The sequence below is a fragment of the Schistocerca piceifrons genome, chromosome 10 (assembly GCF_021461385.2).
Source record: "Schistocerca piceifrons isolate TAMUIC-IGC-003096 chromosome 10, iqSchPice1.1, whole genome shotgun sequence".
Classification (NCBI taxonomy): domain Eukaryota; kingdom Metazoa; phylum Arthropoda; class Insecta; order Orthoptera; family Acrididae; genus Schistocerca; species Schistocerca piceifrons.
The window spans coordinates 146,755,170-146,770,188 of record NC_060147.1 but is presented as its reverse complement, the minus strand read 5'-3'; the positions used below and the strand labels follow the sequence as shown (position 1 = coordinate 146,770,188).

The 15,019-nt window shown below is 45.4% G+C and overlaps 1 protein-coding gene across 1 annotated transcript in view; it reads left to right on the top strand.

Moving 5' to 3' along the window:
• LOC124718786 overlaps window positions 1-15,019 on the top strand; it is a 480,197-nt gene that overhangs the window by 21,835 nt on the left and 443,343 nt on the right. Inside the window, exon 2 of the mRNA XM_047244394.1 lies at window positions 8,778-9,075. Within this exon, the coding sequence (XP_047100350.1) occupies window positions 8,778-9,075 (298 nt within the window). The remainder of the gene's footprint in view (window positions 1-8,777; window positions 9,076-15,019) is intronic.

Sequence of the window (15,019 nt, the reverse complement as noted above, 5' to 3'; positions counted from 1 at the left end):
GTACATTGATTGGTGTCAGACTGTAGCATCAATAGTAATACTTAATTGTAGTTACAGTGGTAAATATGTTCCTGTCTTGCAATATTCTTCTGGGTCTGGTATGTGTTTGATAATGTGGAGAAAATTTTGCAGCTTTAACTGTGAATGCAATTTAGCGATCTGTGTAATATAACGGCTGAAAGCACGAGAAACAATAGGTGGAAGGTGCTTCGATATCGGCGGCATAAGTAATCCGGCGTGTAAATTCGATAAGACCAAATCAGAATGCTCGATTGATTGACATCGTTTGTGCTGGGCTATAGGGGTCTGTACATAGCAGAGCGAACGTTTGCGTATGTTAAAACCTGGAGGGGAAAGCATTAGATGTTATTTTCGTAAGGAGGTTCTGTTAGAGCAGGAATATCTGTGCATACACGCTGGGACATATAGAAACCTAGCGTTAATTTTTTCTGGGAGAATGTACAATTCCGGAGAGGTCGAGTTGGCTATTTTTTTTTTTTTTACAAGGCCATGTGACATGTACTGAGCGTCTCTAGACATAACTGTGCTGAATTATGCAGGAGGAGTCTGAATGTCTGTAATTAAATCATTTGCGTAAATTAGGAGCTGTTTGCGTGTCTGCAGACTGTGTATTGTGAGGGCAAGCCTCAGTGTGATAAATATATTCGATCTCTAAAAAAATGTTCGAAAGTAAATTGAGTGGACTCCTTACTTACTCTCCCCAGCAGCCTAGCGCAGCCTGAGTAATTTTAGCATCATTCTCGCCTCTACAGACCACCATCTGGGATTAGGTCATAGGAGGGAAGACAGTACGATCTGATGGCAGTGATGTGTACTATTTCAGTTGGACAGTAAATCTCGTGGTGGAGACACTGCCTGGAAAGTGAAGACTTGTTTCAGCTCTGTTTTTCCGCCATTTCGCCCCACCATCTCAGATGACGTCATGCGCTGGGCACGTTAGTACAGGTTAGTGCACGTTAGCCCGCCAACATGGGTCGGTAAGGGGGCGTGGTGCTGGGTTGAGGATCGTGGTGGAGACTTTAACTGTTTGATTCCACGTCCAGGTGGGTGTGGCGTTCATAAAAATTGATCCCGAGTCCTAGGTTCTACGAAGTCGAATAACGTGACTAGAGCAGTAGCCACTAGGTGTGCAGCATTCTAGGGTGAGCGGTGCTAGGACACGAATGGACACTGCGCCGATAGTGGGTAAATGTGGAAATTTTCAATTGATCATTGAATATTGAAACTGATAATTGACTTATTGAATATTATTAAAATTGAAATGGGATCAAGTACTTAGGTCATTATAGGCTGTATGAGAGATGTTGGTGTCACCTGTGTTCAGTTAAATTCGTTAGCATGTTTACAGAAGACTGTGCCTTGCGCGAGTAAAAAGGTGCGCACTTGAGGCTGTGACGCAAGCAGTCGCTCGCTCGCGGCGCGTGTCCGGTTATTATACAGAGAGCAGACGATGTCGTGTGGTCACTAGCGCCCTTTGGTGGCCACGATATGAACTGTGTCAGTTGGGCTCTGGAGCTCGCGGTGAACACAGTCGGTGCCGCCATCTTGAATACCGGTACGTGCGTCATCATCTGACGTCAGGAGAGTGCCCTCTGGTGGCACCGATACGAACTAAGCCAGTTGGGCTCTGGAGCTCGCGGTGAACACAGTGGGTGCCGCCATCTTGATCGCATCACCTTACGTCACGTTGGCGTCCTCTGGTGGGGACGATATGAACTAAGCCAGTTGGAGTGCAGACCCAATGGAGAACACACCTGCTTGAAATTGGTTAAATAATAAAGTACTTTTTTCCCAGCATTTTCTTTGCTTAGTAGAGATAACTGGGGTGTGGTGCATTATCCTGCTGGAATTTGAACTTCATGCCATTTTTGGGGGTGGGGTGGGAAGGGGCGTGACACTATCTCGCTAAAATTTAAACTTCCTGCCAAACTCCGCCATCTTGGATGACGTCGTCACCGACATCTTGGATAACAGTACTTTTTCCTCGTGCCGCCCTTGTTCCAGTACTCGCTATATTTCCAACTTCTGCAAAACTTTGCCAATCTTGAGATTTTGCGTTCTTTTAAATTTGTCATGCTTTTTTCGTTGCTTCTGCAACAACGTTCTGAGCTGTTTTGTGTACCATGGGGGATCAGTATCATCACTTATTAACTTATGTGGTATATATTTCTCAGTTGCCGTCGATACTATCTCTTTGAAAAAATGGTTCAAATGGCTCTGAGCATTACGGGACATAACATCTGAGGTCATCAGCCCCCTAGAACTTAGAACTACTTAAACCTAACTAACCTAAGGACATCACACACATCCATGCCCGAGGCAGGATTCGAACCTGCGACCGTAGCTTTCGCGCGGTTCCAGACTGAACCGCCTAGAACCGCACGGCCACACCGGCCGGCTATCTCTTTGAAATCATTCCACATCTTTTCTGCGATTACGTGATCAGAAGGGGTGCAGGCTGTCTCTTAAAAAGGCGTTAAGGGCATTTTTATCAGCTTTTTTAAACAGATGTACTTTGCGTCTCTTTTTGATGGGTGTTACGGTATTCAGCCTAGCAGCTACTGCTTTGCGGTCGCTAATCCCTGTATTCGTCATGATACTCCCTATTAGCCCAGAATTATTTGTTGCTAAAGCGTCAAGTATGCTTTCGCAACCATTTACATTTCCAGTGGGATCATGAACGAAATGTTCAGAATAATTTTCTGAGAAAGCATTCAGTACAATTTCGGATGACGTTTTATGCCTGCCGCCGGCTTTAAACGTATAATTTTTCCAGCATATCGAGGGTAGAGTGAAGTCACCACCGACTATAATTGTATGAGTGGGGCACGTATTTGAAATGAAACTCAGGTTTTCTTTGAACTGTTCAGTAACTAATCTTCTGAGGCGGGAGGTCGGTAAAACGATCCAACTAATAGTTTAGTCTTAACCTCTACCAATACTATTTCGCAAGAACTATCTACTTCAGTTTCGCTACAAGGTGAACTACTTGTTGTGGCAGCAATAAATACTCCACCACCAACTGTATTTAATCTATTCTTTCTGAACACTGTTTGGACGTGTGAAAAATTTCGGCTGAACTTATTTCCGGCTTTAGCCAGTTTTCCGTACTTCTATTTGAGCTTCAGTTCTTTCTATTAGTTTACAACTAACTTACTGCGTTTTACCTGCCCACTCTTAGACGGACAGCCTTTTGTGGTTTCCTGAGACCCTCTAACGTAAAAAAACCACACAGTCCCTCCACACAGCCCCCGCTACCCGTGTAGCCGCCTCCTGTGTGTAGTGGACTCCTGGCCTATTAAGCAGAACCCGGAAAACCACCACGCGATGGCCCAAGTCAAAGAATCTGCAGCCCACACGGTCACAGAACCGCCTGAGCCTCGATTCAGACTCTCCACCCGGCTCTGCACCAAAGGACCGCAGTCGGTTCCGTCGACGATGCTGCAGATGCTGAGCTTCGCCTTCATATCGCAAACAAGGCTGGCAGTCTTTACCATTTCCGCTAGCCGTCCGAAACCAGAGAGAATCTCCTCCCACCCAAAGCGACGCGCGGCATTGTTACCGACATGGGGCACCACCTGCGGTTGGCTGCACCCTGTACTCTTCGTGGCATCCGGAAGCCCCCTTACCACATCCGGAGCCAAGTTCAGTGTTGCGGCATCGTTCCAGCCTAAGAGGAAATACCCCGCCAAACGTCTCCTACCTTCCAAACTGGAAACATCCCCCATGTCTCCGCAATATCCTTTCTTTCAGAAGCGCTAGTTCTGCAGGGTTCGCAGGAGAGCTTCTGTAAAGTTTGGAAGGTAGGAGGCGAGGTACTGGCAGAAGTAAAGCTGTGAGTACCGGGCGTGAGTCGTGCTTCGGTAGCTCAGTTGGTAGAGCACTTGCCCGCGAAAGGCAAAGGTCCCGAGTTCGAGTCTCGGTCCGGCACACAGTTTTAATCTGCCAATAAGTTTCATATCAGCGCACACTCCACTGCAGAGTGAAAATCTCATTCAAGAATGTGTTCTGCTATAGTACATCATCCCTATGAAATGATGGATGACCGTTGACTGTGTATTCGAAAGAGCTCGCCTGAAAACCAGAAGCTTCGGGCTTTTTGTGGACCAGCCGGACATAAGCCAAGAGAGGAGTGGAACTGCAGGGGAAGGCGCCATCGCTCTCATAACGTCTCAGTAGGATGGAACTGAAGAATAGACGCATTAATATCAAACGTTCACCTCCGAGAGGATGGACAGTAAGTACCACGGCCACCAGTTGACACACTAATTTTAAACAATGGGAATAGAAGAAATAGCAATAAAGACTGATTGAACGATTGCAAAGGCTTTTAAGAATCCCGATAATGATGGGAACTGAAAATCGTTTCTGAATTGTGTGGCCTACTCACAGGAGTTAAAATGACGAAGAAAACGTCAGACTCATTGAAACACTTGTAAATATCGTGTAGTAGTTTAATGTTGTATATAAATTTAATGGGAAACGAAAGGAGGCTACCTCCTCGTCGTGTTGCCTGGGAATGACAACACGTCGGCAAAGTAGCCCTCAAAATTCGTAAAATACTCCCTAGTGAAGACTGACCAAACTACTCAAAGACAAAGTTCTTTCTAGGTAATAATCGCAGCATTCGCCTCGAAAGGTTCTTAGAATTAAAATTTGTGTGGACGGACGCCGAATAAAAAATCGTCGTGCAATGAAATCCGTACTTTCTCCCTGCGTTAGAAGATAAGCAAACCAGTATGAAACTAGCAAAGACAAAATAAATCATCATAAAAAATGACTGATCGCAGTTTTGCAACCTTAAACAAATGTGAAAACTATCTTCTAGTAACAAATGTTGTAGACTGCGCTCGCTCGCCGCCTGTGTTTTGAGCGTGACGCAGCGCTGCCGGCTGGTAGCCTTAGACACCGACATACAGCAAATATGGCGCAGTGCTTAAGGGGAAATTACGTAGAGATGTAGCAGTACCCGAGTTTACAAGTCCGTAACTTCACTGGTTTTCGAGTTTGGAATTTTTAATATGATTAAAATGGTATTGTTGAGAACCAGCTTTTGGTATTCACAGCACAATTTTCACATGACAGATTCTGTAAGTTCATTCTCAACACATTGTACAACGGTTCTGTGCATTCATTTTGTGAGAAATATAAAAATTTTGTTTTCAGCGTTTATTTATAATTCCAGCCTTAAATTTTCTCTGATTATCGGTACATAAAATGATAAAGCAAACAAATTACATTTTCGATAGTATTAATGCATAGAAATACGCATACACATTAACCCACTCCCTGCACAAGTTTCGTTCAGATTGGTTAATAATTATGATGAAAACGTTGGCACTAAGCTTAGAACAACAAACTTATCGTGAAACGGATTTTAACATTTTATCAAAAAAGAACGTTACTGAAGAGACATCCCATTAAAATTCACCAGCGCCATAACATTTGCCCTTCTTGCTTGTATGAGGTTTCTTCCCGCAATTTCAAGATCAAGATAGCTTTTTCTCGAATTTTTCTGAATAAATATCTACCCACAGTCGTTTTGAAGACGTACAGTGGTAGGAACATTTGATCCTAAGCCAATGGCTGTTTCCTTGGAGCTTGTTGATTACACTTCATCGTATTCCCTAAATTTATATTTACACAGTCAACAGGTAAAGGAATTGATTTCCTACGACTGACTGCCAATAGTTTCGCTTCTGTTTTCCTAGTAATCTTGCAACTTGTTTTACCCAGTCTGACTTTATGCCAGATTCGGTGTAACGCTGCTTCTGTTTCATGACGATAGAAATAAAAGATTATCTTTGGCTCCTTTTGGTGTGCCACACCCCCTTATGCAGTCGGTATTTCAAATGTGTCTTAACGTAATTCGAATACAGACAAATCATTTTGGGATCTAAGAGCTAACACTCCAAAGATGTGAAATAGTCATGAAATCTCTTTTGAAAAAATTGAAGTTTTAGGATGGAGCGTCCCCTTACAAGAGAGAGTACATGTTTCAAAGGGGTAGAAACTTCAGAGCAGTCAGACACATCAACACCAGTCCATCAGTGCAGGATGCCCAGTCTACATATTTGTTGTACGTGGTGGTATCTTCACACGCTCAGTGTTCTATTAATGCGCTTCAAAACATTGAACAGAAAGAAAAAGCTTCCATGCAAAAGATTACGGACACTTGGAAGGCGAACAGCGAGAAGCTGATGTGAAAAAAAGGAAAAAAAAACGCTTTTAAGCGATATGACTAAAGATAATATTCATCATATGGCAGCAGAGAAATAAACATCTTAGTAACGTTTCCAACATTTTCAGTACGAATATACATTTTTGTTTTAGTCGAGGAACGTTCAAAGAATGAATCTGCAGTTAGATGAAGGTACAATAAACTGCGTTTCACCTTGCAAGGAGTCGCGCAGTTTCACTGACTTTCGGCTTATGCAGACAGTGTGGAAACTCAGCTAGAGGTAGAAGGTACAGTGTGACGTTTGGATGATTATAGTTTCATAGGAAAATTAGTGTCATCGACTACTGTTCTTCAATGTGCTGGAATTCTGCAGCTACGATTATGTCAGTGTTTAGACTTACATGTACGCGCTGCTTTTTTTATGCAATGAAGAGAACGAAATCCGTCCACAGAAGTTCACTGGCAGGCTTAAGAGCTTGGCTTCGAATTAGTATTACTTAAAAAAATGGTACCAGATGTTGATCCTTTGGTGAAAAGTAAAATAAGTAACAGTCATTAACATTCTGTGTTTTTCTATTTAACGTTCAAATAAAATGGCAATGAAATATAAATTTCTCGATTTAAATTTCGCCCTGAAACGGCAGCCTCATGAAGCTGCTCTGTTGAATTTCGTTGCCATTTCTCATTACGTTGAATTTCATTGATACAAGAGTCATAAAAATAAATTTGCCACGAAACGCGTTAATGAGACATCCTGAAGCGATGTACGTCAAGTCGCACCAGCAGCTGTGCTGAACTGCTGGACCTCACACTGTGGCTGTACCACGGGCTCACCCCGTCAAAGTGTTCCCACCCCGTTCTGTGCTTCTCTCCTTTCCGGCTGTCCGCACTTCTTATGGACCAGACTCTTCTGCACAGTATTTCTCCTTGCAAAATCTGACGACAAAGTTTTTGTATATCTCCGAGGCGTCTGCAGTTCTTTCGACTATCTCTGTTAGAGGCAATAGAGTTGCACCGTTGTCTCTCTCTTTCTCGAAATATTCTCGCATCGAGCACACAAATTCACCTGTCTGACCACGCAAAATAAAGCAGATAATTGAACTCGGTGTCAGTACGCACGTTTTTTGCACACTTCCACTACGAGCTTCAGTCATTCTGTAGCGCAAAGTAAACTCGCCGCACGGAGAAACAAAGCACACAGCGAAACGGACGACTACTGTCACGCTACCGGCCGCGACAGTCGTCTGCAGCAGCAGAGGGATTTGAGAACAGGAGGCGCGGCTGATTCACTGTTGCTGTGTTGGCTGCCCTGCGAACAGCTACACGTCAATCACTTTGATATTCTGATGAGAGTGCATAACGGCTCCGTTTTTGCCGTTTAACGTACGGAACGCTAAAAAATGGAAACGAGTGTGGAGTATAGAGTAGTGAGAGAAAAGATTTTCAAGTTAAACGAACGAGGTAGGCGGTGAATTTTTGACGCCTCGTGGTCCCGGGAACGGTGTGCACAGCCTGCAGCCCGGGGCGGTGTGGGGAGAGGTCTGGCCCCAGGAGCTGCGGCGGCAGACTTGAGGGGCCAACTATGCCGGCGGCTGTGTGGAGGGCCGCGGCCCACTTGGGGAGGAATTTAATCATGCAGCGGTCGCCAAGTCGCGGGATCGGAAGAGTGGGCGGCTGCGGTGCTAATGCAGGGGGTGGGCCGGGCTCTGCCACTGCCTCTCTCGCTAGGGCCTCGCAAACGATCAGTCTGTCAGATTTACGATTTCGCCTTGTATTGTGATGTTTGACGTGTTTGTCAGGGATAGTGTGTTTTTCACTTGTCTGTGTTTGTCAAGTACAGATCGGCTCTGATATGTTTGCGAGAAATGTTGACTGACAGAAACTTTGACGAGAAGCAGACGTTATTTGAGTCGCTGTTTCGCTTCGTATATTTAATGCAACATATTTTTGTAACAGTTTATCTCTCTGTGCTGTAATTTTCTACAACCAAGGAAACGACGGTCGAGAATAGAAACAAAATAGCGCTGACAATTACCAAAATGGGAATTTATTTCCCAACCGTATTCTATGCAGGAAGAGGTTCACAAGAAAATCAGTATTCTACACACAAAACAAAAGCAGAAGAGCAATGAAATAAAGAAAAATCGGACCGAGTAGAAGAGAATAAATTATCGCATACTTGTCTCTTCATTTGATTGTGAGGACGAAGTAACTCTACACAAGTTATTAAAAGTTTCGCTCGTAGTAATTGCAGACATTCGCTGCGACCAGACACTGATCGACAGCGATGGGGACAGTTGAAAATGTGCGTCTGATCAGGGTTCGAACCCGGGTCTCCTGGTTACTAGGCAGATGCCCGTCCGCACACAGTGGTCATCGCAGTTGCACGGACTAGCCCAGCACGCCTCCCACCAGACTTACCTACGCACTACTAATGTGGTGCTCCTCGTCCACTGTCCGCCGTAAGGGTTGGAGCCCGCAGAGCACCTGCACCGGGGGGACCTGAGATCGGGTTGGAACGGCCCCCCTGCTAAATGCGAGAGTTCGCATTCTGGGTCAGCGTGAGGTCGATTAGCGAGCGACACGCCCGCCGCTGCACGTGTCGGCCGGGGAGTGGGAGGCGGGGGTGGGGGGTGGCAGCGGCAACAAAGCCAGCCGGGCAGACGCGCCGCGCCGCGTAATTGTCGGCAGCGGCGCAGCACGCGAAGCCACGTGGCGCGCCGCGGCGTTCCTTCACCCTGCGCCCTGCGCCCTAATCACTGCCGCAGCCCGCGGGGGCGGCGCTTATTTCGGGAGCCGTGCCGCAGAGGGCGTCCGCCGCAGCGCCGCAGCCGGCGGGCCTCTCTCACTGTACGCCAGCTCTGCAGCAGGAGGTCGGCGAAAACGTAGTTCATAGCGTCCCACAGGAGCGATGATTGAGGTTCGAGTCTTGAGAAACGATCGACGACCGATGTTAGTAGCTACACGGAGGCGATAGCGAAATAAAAATCGACAAATAGTGGGCCCCACACCTAACATCAATAGGTGTTTTTGGATGCAACGTCATCGTTATTAACGCCTCCAAACGTGTTGAAAGCCTTACATGACAATGGAAAAAAGATGTTTTATTAGAGATATAAGGATAAGTACAGTATGCGCCAAGTTGTGGAATATAAAACTCAGATTGCCGAGAAACATTCGACGGCGTCGCCAAAAAACAACCAAACCTAGACCTCCGGTTGCTCCAAATGGCTCTGAGCGCTATGGGACTTAACACCTGAGCTCATCGGTCCCCCAGACGTGGTTCCACATATTCTCCACTAGGTTTGAATCCGGGTTCTCTTGTGGCCAGGAGAGCACGGTAGTCTCTCGTGCTGGTGCTCTTTGAAGTAGCCACGCACAGTGTGAGTGGTGTGAGACGTGGTATTTTCCTGCTGCTAGATGTCTTCGTGCCGAGGAAAAACGACGACAGACGCATACTCGTGCCGATCTGCTGTGCCTTCCGGAATGACGACGGAAACATCCCTCCTCCGGCATCGACTCTTCCTGCTAGTGTCGCCGGGCCGTAAACCCGACTGCCATTTGACCGACCACAAAACGCCGGTAATCTGAAAAGCCCAACTTCCGTCACTCACTAGACTTGTAGCTGCGGTACTGGCAGTCAAATTCTGGTCGTCCTCGCCACGGACAGCAGTCGACGAGGGCCCTCGAGTAGGACGCCTGTACGCGGCAGCGTTAATAAAGGGTCTTCGAGGAGACACTGTCGGTGGCTCTTTGAGTGATCTCGGCAGTCGGTTGCTAGACAGTTGCACGTCTATTCGCCCGTACAAGTCTCCGCAGCTGGCGTTCGTCTTTGTCATCTGTGGCCTGTGGTGCACCACAGTTACCTCTGGTGCCCATTCTGAATAGCGCCATTTTTCCACTCGCAATATACTTTAACCACAGCGACACACGAACAGTTTACAGAGTTATTCGTTTCGAAAATGCCTCCACCCGAGTATTGGGACAAAGCCGTTTGTGCCCCATTCTCCATTTTTACCAGATGTATCCAATATGGCGGGGATGACGTAATCCAAGATGGCGGCGTGTAGACTCGGCAACAGCTCACGGTGTCATCCAATATGATGGCTGTGACGTCATCCGAGATGATGGATTTTGGCAGGAAGTTTGAATTTTGGCGGGAAGATGGGTCAACTGGACTACCTCCACTAAACTAACTGCCTCCCCCAGAAAATGGTGGGAAGTTCAAATTCCACCAGGGCAATGCAACACACGTCTATTAACCTAAGAAAATGGCAGGAAAGAAAGGGCAGTTGGGCTACTTCCACTACTCTAAGTCACCCAAACACCACCTCATCCTAGCAAATGGCTGGGAGAGGACTCAACCTGTGCCAGACATAAGTCTATTATTTTGCATGCACCAGTCTTAATTTAAACAATTTGATGCAGTCCACCCATCCAGTGTGTTTACCACAAGGTCCAGACTCCAACTGGCCTAGTACACAGTACTGCCACCAGAGGGCACTCTCATCCACGATGTAATCCGAGATGGCGTCGTGACACCAGCTGATGATGCAAATACTGTTATCGAAGATGGCGGATTTTGGCGAGAAACAGTGTGTTCACCATGAGGTCTGGACCTAGTACACAGTACTGTCACCAGAGGGAGCTGTCGTCCATTTTGTTACATAACCCAAGATGGCTGTCTGAACAGCAAAATCACACTCATACAAAACACACTCTCTGACATGCTTGGGGTTACACCACACAGCCAAGACCTGTAAACTACTCCTAAATAATGCTCTGCAGACACGCAAACAACTCCTGAATTACGAAATAATTTCAGTACAGAGATGCAAACTTCTCCTAAACAATGCAGTACACTGACGTACAGACATGAAATCAACTCATAAACTGTCCAAATAATGCATAGCACAGCCTACAGATGTGCTCACAAAATAATGCATCAGACACACATACAATGTGCCCACGCATCCCCCCACTGCCCCCCCCCTCTCCACTTTACCGCACAGTGGACTACCGCACATGCTCCCAGAAGTCGGGGTGCACTGACAGCCCCGCAAAGTGATGCAGCCGTCAGCTGCCAAGCCGTGCACAGGTGCCTGTTTGGGTCCCTCAAGCATGAGCCGGCGACATCCATATATTACTTGTTACCTGAGAAATTCCTCTCGAAATACGTGTTCACCTAGGCATCATTGCTGACGCGACTGGACGGGAGCAAAGACCTATTTGCAGAGCGCGTCGACGCCACAAGCAAGCCACTCTGCTGCTGACGCCATGTGAAACCTCTTCGAGTCTTATATTGATGTCACATATCTATCTAAATAAGCACCAAGTCATCCACTGGACCACGTGCGCATGTGTTTACCATTGCTGGCGCGATGACACATGGCTGTGGTGCAGGTCCAGTGGGAGCACCATTTCCCATTGTTTTCTGCAGACGAGACTTTCAGCTTTAAAATTATTTTGCACAGATCGCTAAATTGCACTGACAGTTAAACCCACAAAAGTTGTCTACAGTTCATCAAATACAGACAAGACTCACAATAATATTGGAAGCCAGGAACATATGATTCATACATCGTATTTACCCATGTAACTACAATTAAATATTACGATTGCTGCCACAGTCTGACAACAATCGATGTACAGGTAATCCTCCTCTTGACGGCTGTGGTTCTGGAACGAACCTCAGTATGTATAGTGCACATAATTCTCCATGTAAAAAAATCTATCTCATACCCTCATAGTTATCAATGTACTGAATCTATACGCCCCTCATGATAGGACACACACGCATCTTTTCTGGTCATGTTGCAACATAAGCCACAGTAACTTTCCAATGCAATATATACACATTTTACACAAACAGCGCTGTTATCTTTTATATATGTACAGCACCTGAAAAAATTATTATATGCCTACACTCACACCGGCTATGTATCACGATTATCCTCAGTCCTAGGAAATTATCTGACAAAGTCTTTGAATCAGCGCTTTTGGAAGGTGCTGCATCCTGCCAAGATTCTCTCAAACAAGTGTTATGAAGGACAGGTTTCTGGCACTAAGCGTGATAATGAATACTGCACCCACGGACGTAATGCTTGGAACGACATCACCGACAAGGGTTGGTGTACTGTAGTCATCATCATTATCGATAGAACAAGCAAAATGTGAATTCGTTTTTCCTCACAGTCCTAACATGGAACTCTATGAATCACGTGTTACCCTTCCTGCTTTCAACATACACAAACGTTCTCACCACTATGTAGAGACTCCTATATCGCAGCACAAAGTGTGTCTTGTGAATGAATGGGGGATTATGATTGGCTCTTATCGAATTTACCCACGGAATTACTGATGCCGCCAGTGTGGAAGCACCATCCACCTTTTTTTTTCTTTCTGCAGATGAGACTTTCAGCAGCAAAAAATTATTTTACACTGATCGCGATATTGCACTGACAACTACACCTCGCAAAGTGCCCTACATATCTCCCACTAAGGACAGGAGCTTGAATATTAGAGCACGAAACCGATCTCCAACCCAGCAATATATCACCATGTACTGTGCCGATGTAGTAAACATACAATTCTTATCCTGTGCCATACAAAATCAGTCCTTTTACACCATTTGTGCACATACTGCGAAGACAGTGAGCACCTTATACACTCCTCGCATCACTAGATACTTCCCTGCGATGTCAGCGGGTGACCAGAGTGCCCTCAGCAGACTGAACTCACTCTCAAAACTGTTCTACAAATTCGGGCTCATTCCCCCTCAGAATAAATGCGTTACTGTTTCTGGTCCAAACCTGCTTCCTTGCTTGCTTTTCTGTGCTCATCTCCAGACTCTGGGATTACAAGAACACGTGTGTTTTCTCGTGGTTTGCCATAATATTATACGATTTTCGCGGTACTTCTCGATATCGAGCACACAGCAGTATCCTACCGATCGCTCGTGCAGCATAATTCCGAAGATATAGACTGGAAATTATTTCTCTACAAACTCCAAACATCAGCGAGGTGGAGCATGCTCTAGACCACTGTGTAGCTAGAAACCTATCCCGTCTGCAAAGAACTCGAAACAAATAGAGGAAAATGATATTTGCACTTGCGAATACCGAAGTCGGTGATGTAACAGAATCCAAATCATTCCTATAATTTACGAAGTCAACTAAGGTGTTTCTCATGTCTAGAGAACTAGCAAATGTGTCTTCCACCTGCTAGACGCACACAATCGATCTTCTCTCAGCTAAATAAAGATGTCAAATGTGAAGAAGCAGTCAAATGAACAATTTACACGGGAGGTAATAATGGCCCAGCACAAACACATGTCTGTATTGGATCTTGTCAAACTTCCACTCGATCAGGAAAGCCGCCCAACACGTACTAAGTATTAGTTCGGTATTCAACTGTCTAGAGGACAATACGGTTAAGTCAGCTACATTCCTACACTCCAACAGGCCTCTCCATTCGGACAGTTTCTACCGTTAACATGAAACGCGAATCATTCCTGTCACTGGCTCTGCATGCCAAGGACACACAAGTAGAATCATCTTAGGAAACCGCTCACATATATGTTTTATCACTGTACTTACAACTAAATGTTCTGATTGCGGTCTCAGTTGAACAACATTCAGCAGTGAGCGAAAGTATCGGAAATCATCCTGCTGACATGTGTGGCTCTGGAAACAGAAGTATCTGTACCATTCTTATCACTTGACATACTCTCCCCTTTTCCATCACAATCCTTCCTTATGACTGGACATAGTCATTTCCATAGCACATGTCGGAACACAAACACATACTTTTTAAGCCTGATGCTCAAGGCGAACCTATCATGCACCGCCTACTACTAACAAGGGAACCTCCCCATCGCACCCCCTTCAGATTTAGTTATAAGTTGGCACAGTGGATAGGCCTTGAAAAACTGAACACAGATCAATCGAGAAAACAGGAAGAAATTTTCTCGAACTACGAAAAAAATAAGCAAAATATACAAATTGAGTAGTCGATGTGTAACATAAGCCACATTAAGGACCGTGTGATCTGGGGAGTGCTGTGGTCTCGTGGTTAGCGTAAGCAACTGTGGTTTGAGAGGACATCGGTTCAAGTCTTCCCTAGAGTAAAAATTTTAACTTTTTTATTTTCTAGCAATTGACGTGTGTCAATTATCAAAGTTCAGGCACTCACACAATCAACTTCGCTCTCGAAAATTCCAGGACATGTTCAGATTGACTTGGACATATGCAGGATTTGACGGTCTACACACGGAAAAAATTGGAAAACGTTAAAAACATATGTTTTGACAGAGCACAGGGAAAACTGTGTGACTGTGAAATTGTTGCATTCATTTGTTGCAGTTTATGTGACAAACTCTTATGTTTTCATCACTTTTTTGGGAGTTATTATCACATCCACAAGAAAACCTAAATTGGGCAAGGTAGAAGAATCTTTTTACCCATTCGCCAAGTGTACAAGTTAGGTGGGTCGACAACATATTCCTGTCATGTGACGCACATGCCGTCACCAGTGTCGTATAGAATATATCAGACGTGTTTTACTGTGGAGGAATCGGTTGACCTATGGCCTTGCGATCAAATGTTTTCGGTTCCCATTGGAGAGGAACGTACTTTCGTCTACTAATCGCACGGTTTTGCGGTGCGGTCGCAAAACACAGACACTAAACTTATTACAGTGAACAGAGACGTCAATGAACGAACTGACAGATCATAACTTTGCGAAAGTAAATAAAGTAAAATTCTCACCCGAGGGAAGACTTGAACCAAGGACCTCTCGTTCCGCAGTTGTTCACGC